At 37.4% G+C, this 13,716-nt stretch overlaps 1 protein-coding gene across 10 annotated transcripts in view; it reads right to left on the bottom strand.

Annotated features, from left to right (window-relative positions):
* The window catches only part of atm (ATM serine/threonine kinase), a 179,380-nt gene that overhangs the window by 143,342 nt on the left and 22,322 nt on the right, over positions 1 to 13,716 (bottom strand). For all 10 annotated transcript variants that reach the window (XM_059964267.1, XM_059964266.1, XM_059964269.1 and 7 more), the window contains 7 exons: positions 12,876 to 13,114; positions 9,753 to 9,922; positions 9,367 to 9,536; positions 6,485 to 6,856; positions 5,120 to 5,317; positions 3,366 to 3,464; positions 414 to 636 (listed from right to left, as the gene is read on the bottom strand). In XM_059964267.1, coding sequence (XP_059820250.1) covers positions 414 to 636; positions 3,366 to 3,464; positions 5,120 to 5,317; positions 6,485 to 6,856; positions 9,367 to 9,536; positions 9,753 to 9,922; positions 12,876 to 13,114 — 1,471 coding nt within the window. The remainder of the gene's footprint in view (positions 1 to 413; positions 637 to 3,365; positions 3,465 to 5,119; positions 5,318 to 6,484; positions 6,857 to 9,366; positions 9,537 to 9,752; positions 9,923 to 12,875; positions 13,115 to 13,716) is intronic.

The raw sequence follows: 13,716 nt of genomic DNA on the forward strand, positions 1-13,716 counted from the left end.
GTCCAACTCCAAGGAACTGGAGACAAAATTATACTTTTTATGTACAGATCTTAATTTGAAGCTCTGTCTGTTTTCTCAAAGAGGAGGAAAGGAGCCAATAAGACTCTCTGAAGAATAGACAATATCGTCATCATTGTTTAACTGTCAATCAACATCACCCCCAACAGATTATCTGCTGGTTTATCTCAATTCTAACGCAGATACAAGGCTAGGCACAAACTTCTTGACAAATTTTTCCAGTTATAATGGCATTTCAAAAACTATTTCACTGACTAAAGTTCTGAGACTACTGCAAAAATATACAGATACAAGCTCATTGTTTACTTATCATAGAGCCTCTTTGCAATAGGTACTTGAAGTCTTGTGAAGGAATACAACCTCTATACTATTTGTGCATCTTTGCATGCACTTACCTGAGTAGAATGCAAACATTCCACCAATGCCAATAAATATTCCTCCAGTTTTTCTCTCAAAGGTCGTTTGCAACTTATTTTTGATGTCACAGGCTCTTTTTCCCTAATCCAAGCCATAGTACTACTGCAAGTTGGAAGTTCATCAAATGTTGTTTGCAGGAAAAGGCTTTCTGTTTCTGAGAAGACTGTGCTATCTTCATTTAGAGATTCTTCAGCTGGTGCACTTAAAGAGCATATAATATTAATGCCGATTATTAAATATGTAATGATTATACCAAAGTTGTTAAAACATGTTTAAAACATGCTGGTACAACTGTGTGAGCCAGCAGAGCTTTCTTTCAAAGTACAGAAGACACTTGTGTCTTCCTTCTTGTATCATTACTTCAGTCATTCATAAACTTGCATTGATGCTTAGTGATTTAAAACAAGAATTCTAATTCCTGGATTTGAGTTTTTTTCTATTAAAGAGTTTTATTTGTGCATGAGAAGCCAGATTTCCCCCAAATTCTTCCCCTTCTGCCATAAAAATGCTCCGTTACACTGTGATTATGCCTATCTCTGGTATTCCATCAATGTAGTCATCACACATGTGCCTTAGGGCTCAATAGTGAACAAGGAGAATCGTGGCTTAGCCAGATACTCTTCTTACTTGATTGCTTCACATAACACATTTGCTGGAAATCAGACAAGGATGAATGAGACAGGGTCTACTGGTCCATTACTTAACAAAGTGACTACAACTCTAGAAGTAATAGTGGATAAAAACAGTTCGGAGTCATACGAGTTCAGCATTTACTGCTAATGTTTAAAAAGTGTAGGATAGTGGTCACTAACATTTTTAAGCCCAAGATCCCCTACCCCAGCCTTAGTAAAAGGCAAGATCGACCCCACATCAATTAGTTATACGCATACGCACCAGGGCAGAAAAGACCAGAAGTAAAACCTCGCAACCCAGAAGTAGAAATACATAAACACCGGGGGTACCCACCCTTTTTTTTTTGCACCGCGGACCAGTTTAATATTGATAATATTCTTGCGGACCGGCCAACGGGGGCGGGGGGGGGGGTGTTAAACATGACTGGAATACAGCAATGCTCGAAGCAGGTTCCTTATGTCCAATCTGTTCTAGTTCTCGCGGCTCTCGGCTTCTGTCCCACTTGCTCATGTTTTTTCCACTGAGAAAACTCAGTAGGTTTGTCTTTAAGTGCTGGGTGCTTGGACTCAGGGTACAGAAGCAGCTTTGAGACATTTTCTTTCTTTTTTTTTGTTTCAATTTAGCTAGTGGGGTTTTTTTTTCCATTATCAATAAAATTCCCTATCTTTTTTTTATGATTGCTATGAGGAGTTGTAGTTTTTTTTGACCATTGTATATATAACAGCGTAATATTTTACCTATTTGATTTTGACATTATATACTTCCTATTTTTATTATTGCTGTTTATATGTCTTTTATATTATCTGTTTGCTAAACTCCTCCTCTGATTTGTATATTCTTTATTTGAAAATCAATAAAAAGATTGAAAAATGAAATGAAATGAGACATTGCCTCATTAGACATCCTCCGGGCCCGAACTCAGCCTCCCGCCCGCCTGCCCGCCGCCAGACACCTTGGCCAGGTGTGGCTGGTTGTCGGCGGGGTGAGAGGACAAGTTTAAGGACGGAGGTACCTGTACCGGGGCTGCAGCAGTCGCAGTCTGGAGAGCGCGGCCGACCGAGCAAGGAGTGTAACAGGGAGCGGGCCCGCCCGCCCCCCCTTGTAGGATCTATCGCCTGACAAATGTTTGTTTCAGTAGACGCAGCGCGGTAGCTGCTCTGATACTTACGAAACACTGAGTCCGAATTAGGTCATCTGCAAATATTTTAGCACCGGGTTCCCCATGAACATTTGGTGTGCTAAGCAGGTTCAGAGGCAGTGCTCCAGGCCAATAGCGACTGCACTTCCTGCCAGCCACCCGAGGCCAACCGATGATCCCTGGCACGAGGGTATCACTGCGTTTAGTTGCCTGATGACCTCGCATGGGTTCAAGTTCAACAGTGGACTGACAGGGAATGAGGAAAAGTGCAGCTGACTCATATCGTTTCCTCTCGGCCCAGTGGTTGGGGACCAGCGAATTACACTGTGTAGTGCAGGAGAGCTACACGCATGCGCACTGAACAGAAAGAATGGAACTAAAACTCCGCAACCCAGAAACAATCTCTCAACAGTATTTGTGTATTTCTTTTTTTCAGGATCAACTGGGAAAGTCTCAAAGATCGACTAGTCGATCGCAATCAACGGGTTGGTGACCACTAGTGTAGGACATACTGGTGAGTAGCCTTCTTGAAAGGTTAACAGACTGGATGTATCAATTTCATCCGATGTTCTACAGAAGATTGTTTTCTTCATATAAAGAAAGTAAAAGTATTTCAAGTAAAAGAATGTTCAAGATAATTTGTGCTATCATTATAAACACTTCTGATCTGATAAGCCACAAGATGCTAAGAAACTCAAAGGGTCAAGCAACATCTATGGAGGAAAATGGACAGCCAATGTGTTAATATACTTCATGTTTCTGCAGCATCTTGTGTGCTGCTCCAGATTCCAGCATCTGCAGTCTCTGTTTCTGTGCAAGTTTAATTCTATTATTAATTACAATATCAAATTTACAATTCTGATTTTCTATTCACAGCTTCTATCTAACCATTTTTTTCAAATTTCTCCATCCCTTGTAGTCATATGGTATAATGTAACTATGGCAAAGGATTTTGTGAAATCAAGAGTAACTTGTAGCATGAAACAATTTTAAGATCAATTTTGTTTATATGGCTTCAAGAAACTTGCACTTCAATGAAAAATGGCCACAATGCTTCAAATTGTTCTGAACTCCAATAGTAATTTGGAACATGAGATTTAAGGAAATCCTGGTTGTAAATTATGCCTATTAAATTGATATTCATTGATCAAATAAATACCTCTTTTTAGAAGTTGACTGGAAGAAGTCCATTCCTGATTTGCAGTCCTTCAGTGTCAAAACAACCAATATTTGAGAGACCAGTTGATTTGGAAAATCTCTATTTCAAAAAAAATGCACAACAAACTCAATACTTAGCATCAATAAGCAAAAAAAAACCCAATAACCTAAATTATTTTATTAACTCATCAGTCAGAGTGAAACAGAAAAATAAATTCCCAACTACAAGTCAGTAATGTTAGGGTGATATTTTCTGATCTTCAAAGTGATAAAAATTATAATCAAAAGATTTTTACCTCAGACTTCCAAAGGGCAGTTAAGAATGGACAATTAAATGTTGGCTCAGTTGTGCAAAGCCCACATCACTTGACAGAGTGAAAAAAGAACTTTTGCAGCCAATGAATTATGTGCAGTTCTGGTCACCTAACTATAGGAAGGATATTAGTAAGATTGAAAGAGTGCAGAGAAGATTTACTAGGATGTTGCCGGCTCTTCAGGAGTTGAGTTACAGGGAAAGATTGAACAGGTTAGGACTTTATTCCTTGGAGAATAGAAGAATGAGGGGGGGGATTTGATAGAGGTTCACAAAACTATGAGTGGTATTGACAGAGTAAATGTAAGTAGGCTCTTTCCACTTAGATTAGGAGAGATAAATACAAGAGGACATGGCTTTAGGGTGAAAGGGAAAAGGTTTAGGGGGAAACATTAGGGGGAACTTCTTCACTTATAGAATGGTGGGAGTGTGGAAAGAGCTGCCATCTGACATGGTAAATGCGGGCTCACTTAGTTTTTAAGAATAAATTGGATAGATACATGGATGGGAGAGGTCTGGAGGGTTACGGACTGGCTACAGGTTAATGGGACTAGCAGAATAAAGTTTCGGCGCAGACTAGAAGGGCCGAATGGTCTGTTTTCTGTGCTATAGTGTTCTATGAAGGAGTGTAAGAATCATTTCATTTGATTGGTGCTCAAATGATACTATTAAGAAAAGGAACATTCTCTATCCTTTACTCTCTTCATCATTGAAGTACTACTACATCAAACTAGTAAAGTAGATGAAATTCATTCCATTCCTAGCAAATAATCATCAAGACACTCGAAAGTGCCTACAGAGGTACCGTGAGAGCATTCTAATTGGCCGCATCACTGTCTGGTAAGGGGGTGGTGGGGGTGGGGGGGCTACTGCACAGGATTGAAGCAAGTTGCAGAGAATTGAAAAACTTAGTCAGCTCCATCATGAGCACTAGACTCCATAGTATCCAAAACATCTTCAAGGAGCAATGCCTCAAAAAGGTAGCATTCACTATTAAGGAACCCCCCAAGCCATGCCCTGTTCTCATTGCTACCATCAGGAAGGAGGTGCAGAAGTGTGAAGGCACACACTCAATGATTCAGGAACGATTCTTCCCATCTGCCATCTGATTTCTGAATGGACATTGAACTCATGAACACTAACTCATTACTTGTTTATATCTAGATTTGCACTGCTTATTTAATATAACTATACATACACACATACACAGACACACTAAAATTCACAGTTTTTTCTCTATTATTATGTATTGCATTGTACTACTGTCACAAAGTCAATAAATTTCATGTCCTATGTCGGTGATATTAACCCTGATAAACAATCTTACGTTGTTCTGTTCTATTTTCATTTCTTAAACTAAGGCTGTAAAATTCAGTGCCTAATTATAGAATAATTAACAGAAAAAACCCTGCAGCTTTAATTTCCAAATCTAGCACACTAACCTGCAGACAATAGATGGAATCTCTGCATTTTCTTCAGCAATTTCCTCTGCTTGATATGCCAATAACCATTGCATTACTGCTTCTCTAAGACTCAGCGGCCTATCACTCACGGACATTGGATAATTTTCAACAATACCATCAATTCGTTCTGGTAGTGTGCATCTTGCCAATGCTTGACAAAGGCACTTAACCGCAGAGCTAGAGAGGAAATAAAAACTGTTTATAAAGAGTCCCATGCCTGGGCCATGAGAAAAATATCCCTATATTACTCCACCAAACATCTACTTAATCAGCACTAATCATATTAATTTGTTCAAATGCAAGAAATAAGGAAAAGATATCAACTGAAACTATGCCAATTATTATAGTTTACCACAAATAATCTGATTATACATACATTATGATTTATTTTCTTTCACTTTATTTCCAAGCAATTACTTAGATTACACAGGTAAATAAAAGTAACAAGTCACTATCTAAAAGTAAAATTAAATAACTGCATATCTTTATAAGGAATCCTTCCAATAGTTTTTCAATGTTTTACTCTTACATGAGTTTTAAACTAATGATATTGCAGTCTTTATTCATGTACAAGCAGAAAACAAGTTATCCATTAGGTGAGTTTCAACTCCTTTTAATTTGCTTGAATGAAGTTCCTTTACCTTATGATGAATATTTCACCATTCAGAATCCCAACCCATATAAAAGTGACACAGCTTAACTCCCAACAATCATCAGGCCATACTAACGCATCAATTCACTCAACCCTTCCTCGTTGAACCATCTCTTGGTTCACCTTCCACCTCTTCTGTTCATAGCTGAAAGTTATTTTGCAGGAGATTTCACATATTTAAAGTCAGTTGACATGATTGATGTACTCTTTTCAGATTGACTAAAATATTGTCAATTACAAGTTGGTTTTAGAAATTAAACCAAAAGCATTCAAATAAAATGTACCAATGAAAACAAACAAAGACAAGAAACGTTAGTCATGATGGTCTGCTAACCTATTGCTACAAGAAGTCTTTGGAAGAGATGAAGGAATAAACTAATTTTCCTTGGAGATGTAAATGCTAACACTTGCTGCTTTCTTGGCAGTAACCCCAACTCAGCTGAGGCTAGTGATTAAATACAAGACTAAACGTGTAATTCACTTCTAGGCAATGTAACTTATTGAGGCAGAACTGCTACATTCTAACATTTAGACTGATTAACAGCTTGGAAGTGTAATGTTCTCATAACATATGAGAAAGGAAAAACTGAAATGTTAAAATTGTCAGAGAACTAAAAACAATACAAGAAATTCAACAAAGAATGATGAAATAATTGATTACCACACTGAAACTTCACTGATATTTAACTCACCTGGATGGTTTACATGTGGATCCTGAAAAGATTTTCCAAAAATCAATGTCTGGATTGGTTAGGTTCCCTTCAAGAATTGCCTCCAGCAGCTGGAAGCTTTCAGCCTCAGTCTGATGTGAGCTGATGCTCCGAAGTGAGATGGCCCAGATTTTGGCCCACAGTTTCTGTAGGTCTAACTTCTGTGCAGTACTAAGTGCTGATTTCAATCTCTGGCAGACAGCAACCTCACGGAGGCAACAAAGAACATAAGGAATTCTCTCTCTACGTTTTTGTTGAGAAAGGATCTGATGCAAAGTGGTCAAAAGAGGAACAAGCTCACAGTTGGGCAAGCTCGATGGATATTTTGCAACTAGAACAGTGGTAATCTGTAACCTAAGGAAAAACATGGAGAGGTTCACTGTCATTCATAATACTCTTAATATTCTTTAGAACAGGAATTCCTAAATAACTCTTATCATGTGCTGCCTGCTTCTGAAGTTGAAGTTGCACATGCTTTGCGACCAATAGTAATTATATTCAACAACCTAATTTTTAAAAATTAAAATTGTAACATCAACTTGCACCAAGAGTGTATTTTTAAACTTTCTTTTCATTATAAGATTTATTCTATTTAAGATAAACACTAACAAGCCCTAATTATTATCCTACTATTCCAATAGTTTATTAGTTTTGAGGAGACCTGATATGTCACCGAAGACTTGCAAATTTCTACAGATTTACTGCGGAGAGTATTCTAACTGGTTACATCACCATCTAGTATGGAGGAGCCTCTACAAAGGATTAGGAAAAGCTGCAGAAAGTTGCACCCCAGCATTGAGGACATACAGTATTCAAAAGGCGACATCCGTCCCATCACCCAGGACATGCCCTCTTCACATTGTTACTAATGAGGAGGAGGTACCAAAACCTGAAGACACACACTCACTGTCTTAGGAACAGCTTTTTCCCATCCATCAGATTCCTGAATGGACAATGAACACATCTACACTACCTTTTTTGGCTCTCTTTTTGTACTATTTATTTAATTTAATTTTAATATATATTTCTTAATGTAATTTATAGTTTTAACCATGATTTTGTATTGCAATGTATTGCTGCCGCAAAGCAACAACTTTCATGACATAAGTTCTGATTCATAATCAAACAACTGGGGGACAGTCAAATTACTGTGGACAGCTGCTCACCGGTGAAGCCCGGCATTCCAGGAGTTACCCATACCTGACAAAAACTGCACAGGAGCCAGATATACTTTGGGAAAACACGGCAAGCATCCTATTTGCCCTACCACCACAAGACAAAGGCAAATGAAAGAGCAAGGAGCAGGGCTGTAACGTTCAAATTGCTTTGGGGTTGAGAGATAACATGCTGCATTACTTACTACAACACTTCTATTTGCTTAAATTATCCACTGCTCATTAAATATGCCAGAACATTATTGATCCTGTGTACCCAATAGAGGTCCTATCCGTAAGCTCTGGGGTAAGATTTCCAATTTGAAAATCCAAGTTTTAGAATTTTAAAAGTTCAAAATTTAAAAGAAAATTATCTTTAAAAAAAATCAAGTCTACATTAACAAATACAAATAGAAACCACTAATGGTATTTTTATTTTGGCAAGGGTAACTCAAGAGTGGTTCAATAAGGAAAAAATGCTATGGCCATTTTCAGTATAAAGATGACATAGTACATAATTTTTGAACTCTTCTCCACCAGTTCTCTTCTCCTTGTCTATTCCTGTTGGAACCACTGTGTGATAAGAAGCACTGACAAAGTCAAAAAACAGGATATTCAATCAAACACAAAAATGATCAGTGCTGGGCCTCAGTATGTATTACATAACTGTTCGTTTTTCCTTTATTGACATTATAGGTACTTTCTAGGAAAATACTAGAAGACCTTCCACTGATCAGGGCCAATCATAAATGTTGCACCCATGCAAGCCAGGGCAGCACGATATGGAGACAAGTTATTGCCCATGCAGCAGGCTCCCCATCTCCATGCTAATGAATGCAAAGGAGTGACAGAGACTGATACAGTTTGGCACCAGTGGTGTTGCAGGAGTTGCACTCAGCATTGAACTGAACATAGGACTACCTTAAGGAATCCAGCTCTGGATTTTTCCTTAGGGTTTACTCCCCGTGAGTGGGTATAGCCACAAGGCAGCTGAGGTTTGAGATCAGAGTTTTCCTTCTCCTAGATGAGCTACCAACCACAGCTGATGAGTCCCTTCTGCATGAAGCGACTGGTTTTAAGGCACCAGTAACCTGCACTTGCCCCTTCTCTTGTCAGTAGGAAAGGTTCTGCCGGGCTTACTAATTAAAGGTGGTCAAGATTTGGACTTGGTTTTCAGAAGCTATTTAAATGCATACCATTGGGAACATTTAATAGGTAGTAAGAGCTTATCCCCACTACACCCCCGGCTATGATAATCTGAAGGAACCAAGAAAATATTAAACAATTGCAACAAAAGGGAAAGAGAAAAGATGAATTGGTTTGGAAAATGTTTTTAAAATTGAAAGGCAAACAAGACATAAAGAAATATAGATTTTGCATGTACAGTAGCACTACTACAGAGGTGCATAGTTTATTTATTTATTTGTAAGTTAGAATATAACAAAATCTTTAACTCTATCTCAAATTTCAACATACTGAATAAAATATTTCCAATCTAATTTAGACAGCTTTGTTCAAATTAACAATATATACCATAAGGAAGAGAAAATGAAGTTTAGTATCAGGTGATATGATCTACTAATGTAGGTGAGACAGCCCTTAGACCTGGATGAGAAAGAGAAGTGAAAACTATTGTGGATTTAATGTCATTCAACATGGAAATTAATATTAAAATATTTATCATATTCCTAGTTTTATTAATAAACATACCAAGGTATCATATCAAAATCATTCTCTGATTTTTGCAAAGTATCTCGTATCACTTCCCATCCCAGCTCAATACGTCTTCGTTTGCTCAGTGACCCTTGATGGGAGGGGCTTTGCACAGTATCTATGTTTGTTACTGATGACACAAACACTTTTAAGTCACGATCAAACAACTGAAAGCAAATCAAAGAAAGAAAACAGACAAAAATGTTATTTATTTCTTTCAGTGTATCCTTAAACATTTTGAACATAATGTGCTACGAACAAATATAGTCCACTTATAACAAAGAATTTTTGAAGCCTTTATCAAATTGATGTCTTACTCCTTAACAAAAATGTATTTACCTGAGGAAGTGTCATTCACACTATCCAGATTTATTTTCCCATACCTGATGACAGATGTCAGCAGCCAGATTGACAAGATTCTCCTTGACAGCAACATGACGCACTCCTGCTGAGTACTTCCCTCTGCTTCCTATGTGGCTCATTTCACTGATAATTGCTTCGTAGAGAGAATAAAGCAGGTTCTGCCAATTCAACCAGTCAGCTGCAAAAGCGCCTATTGCACACAAACACAAAATGTATGTTTCAAAAGTTTAAAACAAACACATGTGGCTGTATTTCAGCATGGTAACTATTTTATGATTCTTCTTCTGCTTAGGTTACTGACTTTTGCAATTAACGGTTCAAATTTAGTGAGTGTAAGGAAGGAGAAATAATTTAAATATTTGGTTATTAAGGTCCTACTGAAATTGCAGCATTGTGTAATTGTAGCTCCAACAATTTCAGGCACAGCAGTAGGCTGCATCATCCAACCTACTTCCAGAGCCACTGGCTCCAACTTGGCTACTCTTAAGAGTCCTTGAGCTCGCTCTCGACAGCTTTTGGGATCCTTGGCCTCCATTCCAGTTACTCTGTACACACTCCCTTCCAGCCTCAACTATTTTTATAGTGTCTCCATTAACTAAACCAATCTCATCCTAGAAATGGAGCACTGAACTGAAGTGCACCAAAAAATGTGTAATGAAGCAACGTTCCTCCCACATGATCTAATGAAGTGACATTTTTTGTTAAAATATGTAAGAATTATGCAGTTTAAAGTTTCTTTTAATTAAAAAATAAACATACATATAGTAACGTCTTTTATTTTAGGTTCAAGACCTATTGTTAGACTGCTCTGATGGAGGGTCAGGAAGCTGAAATGTTAACTCTGTTTCTCTTTTTTCAGATGCTGCCTGACCTATTGACTGCTTGCAGCATTTTCTGTTTTTGTTTCAGTATTCCATCATCATGTTTTTTTGTAAAACTCTTCTTGGGCTTCCAGCTAGGTACAGGTATTGATTAATAACTGACATTTCGATGACAAACTCTGCCATCTTTATCAGGGATGATGTCTGGGCATGTCTAGTCCGGTGGCATTTATAGTCTATCCCTCGTGATTGGTTAGTCCTCATCCAATCAGGTTTCCACATGAAGATTATTATCCGGTTATAATAACCAGTTATTATCAATACCTGGACTTGGTTGGATACCTGAGAAGAGCTTATTCATCATATACACCTGGAAAGCATTAGATCCTTTTCATATTTTATTTAGTTTTTTTCTCCCAACATGTAAATATACTCAGACCCTGCTTAATGCTGAGGATACATTCCTCAGAGGTGGAGCGCTATGTAAATTAGCCAAGATATATATTATTTTATGTATACACAGTAATTCGTGGAGTAACAAACAGGCAAATAGGCCTAACTTGTACGTCAGTGGGGCAGTAACCCATCACAGCAGCAGCGGAGGAAAGTGGGTGTTGGTTACACCCTAGAGGAGGGACCAGGCTGTGGGTCCTCCTCTAACTCTGGCTTCTTCTTCATGTAGGCATCGATATTTGACTGCCCTTTCTTAAGTTTCCTTTCATGAAGCAGTTTTCAGAGACAGGACATCATGCCCAGAACATCTCTCTTTGCCTTATTGCTTCGCTCCCAGTCAGGGTCATTATCGATGAACATTGCAAATTTTAAAGAGGTGCCAACATCAACGTAACACTCACCAGTTTCACTTGCAGTTTCACATCCATGCTAATGCTTTTCTGAGACATCTTAGATGTACTACCCTCACTAGAAGTTGCAAGGCGTGTTACAGACATCATGAGTGAAAAAAATAAGATAAGTTTGCGAGGGAGCAAGAATGTTTACACCAATGGGGAGACAGAGCATAAACTAACACATGATTTGGCTGTGAGTGGCTCAGAATGTATGTAAGGCGCTCTCGTTGGCTGATTGAATGTTTACTGTAATGGCAGCTGCTCTTGAGAGATTTTAAGTGTTTTTTCGAATGAACTTTTGTCATTTTTTTAAAAGTTCAATAAAGAATTGAATAAATGCATTGTAACAAATCAGTGCTATGCGGGGTCTGAGTGTATACACTTACTGACTTTTGCAAATTATAGCAGGTAATAAAAGTAAATGTTACCTGATCTCAATATCGTCTGCCTTGTCCATGATTCAATTTCATTTCTGAAGTTTATTCTCTAGTTCATGTAATGTAATTGATATAGAGAGTAACTTAGAGACAACAGTCCTTTGGCCCATAATGTTCATGCCAACTTTTTTGCCCCTCTACTCTCATCTAAACTGCTCACATTAGAACTGTATCCATGCAAGTCTTGCCTGTTTAAGTGTCTATATAAATACCTCTCAACATAGTAAGCATATTGGATTCCACCATCTTACTTGCATTCCCAATATCAACTATCTGTGTAAAAGTACTTAGATACTTTGAAAATTCCCACTTCTCACCTTAAACCCATGTTGTTTTGTTTTTCACCCATGGGACAAAAAGATTTTCACTCTCTATCTTAACTTTGCCTCTCATAATCATATTTACTTAAATATGAAATCTGATATTACTACAAAAAATGATTTCTTACATCAGTCTTTGAATGTTGTGAAGGGCATATTTCTCCGCCATAGAAATGATGCACCAGATGATAGATCAGAACTTTTGTAAACAAATGATAGAAGGGAAGGAATATCCTTCCCACATACTGAGCAATAAATCTTCCATGCATAATGCATCTCACTATAATTGAAGAAGATGCTATTGTATTGTAACAGTGTATTATTTGGGCATTGAAAGTTTATTTTGTATAGATTAAATACACACATTCATTATACAAGTGTTTAAAGTATTTCATAAGGGTGTCTTCCTGAAAATCTGGAATAGCTACAGTACACTGAGTACCAGCTTGTAGTAACACACTGAGTTCTCTAGATATCAGTCACAGGCATATTGACTAAATATATGCACTTCTCCATTCATTGACAGACACATATTAACTTGGTCTCCACTGGTAATATCAAAATTAATTAATCTGTATGCTGCAGGGGACAGGCTATGTCTGTGCTGTCAGTGATATTAAATTCAAATCACTAACTTAAGAGGAGATTCTTCTAGACTGTGTGTAGTGTGAGAAAACCATGAGATTATAAATGGTAACTCAGTCAACTATGCTGTACCTTTTTCCAGAACTTTTGTCCCCTTTGGATGATGGGCTTGGAGTTGTAATCGAAAAAATTCAATGACTTCTTCCTTCAAGGAATCTTGGAGATGCTTCTGAGTCCAAATGCATAGCAGTGTTGGGAAGATGTCCTCCCCAAGTTTACATACACGTATGCGACAATTCACTATACACATGTTGAGGAAGACATTGAGAGCCGATATAATATGCTCAATGACTGCCAAGACTTGTTCCTGTCTGTATTATAGAAACATGAAACAATCGCTAAAATATGCTACAAAATTACTTCTTCACCTATTAAAATAATTTACACTTCAAGGCAGTTATTTAGTAAATTGAAACTATAATACATCAGCCCTGGGAAACTTAAGTTCAACAATACTTCACACAATAACTTGTTACAAAAAGTTTAATATTGGAAAGGGAACTGAACGGCCAAAACAGTCTGATTAAATAACCTCATTCTGAATATCTTTGAGAATGCTAAGAAAAAGACTGACTTGTATTTCTTTGTTTGGTGCCTCTGTTTTTTGTCTTACTGTTTATGAAGATTAAGTGACACCAGTTAAAGATGTATATTGACTAATGCAGTGTTGCTAGTGTTGCATTAGTCAGTATACATATTTAACTTAAATTGGAATATATATCAAGAAGTACCGTACAAATTTAATTAGTCATCATTTTGGGCAAGATACTGTCCAAACCCCTTCAAATAAAATCATTAAAACATAGAAAAGACAGCTGAGGACAAACTTAACCATGTTATTATGCATTATGTGTTTTTTCAATTATTTTGCCATCTTTAAAACTTTATTTTGAATATTAACAATGTATTAAGA

Source organism: Hypanus sabinus, chromosome 3 (genome assembly GCF_030144855.1).
Source record: "Hypanus sabinus isolate sHypSab1 chromosome 3, sHypSab1.hap1, whole genome shotgun sequence".
Lineage (NCBI taxonomy): Eukaryota > Metazoa > Chordata > Chondrichthyes > Myliobatiformes > Dasyatidae > Hypanus > Hypanus sabinus.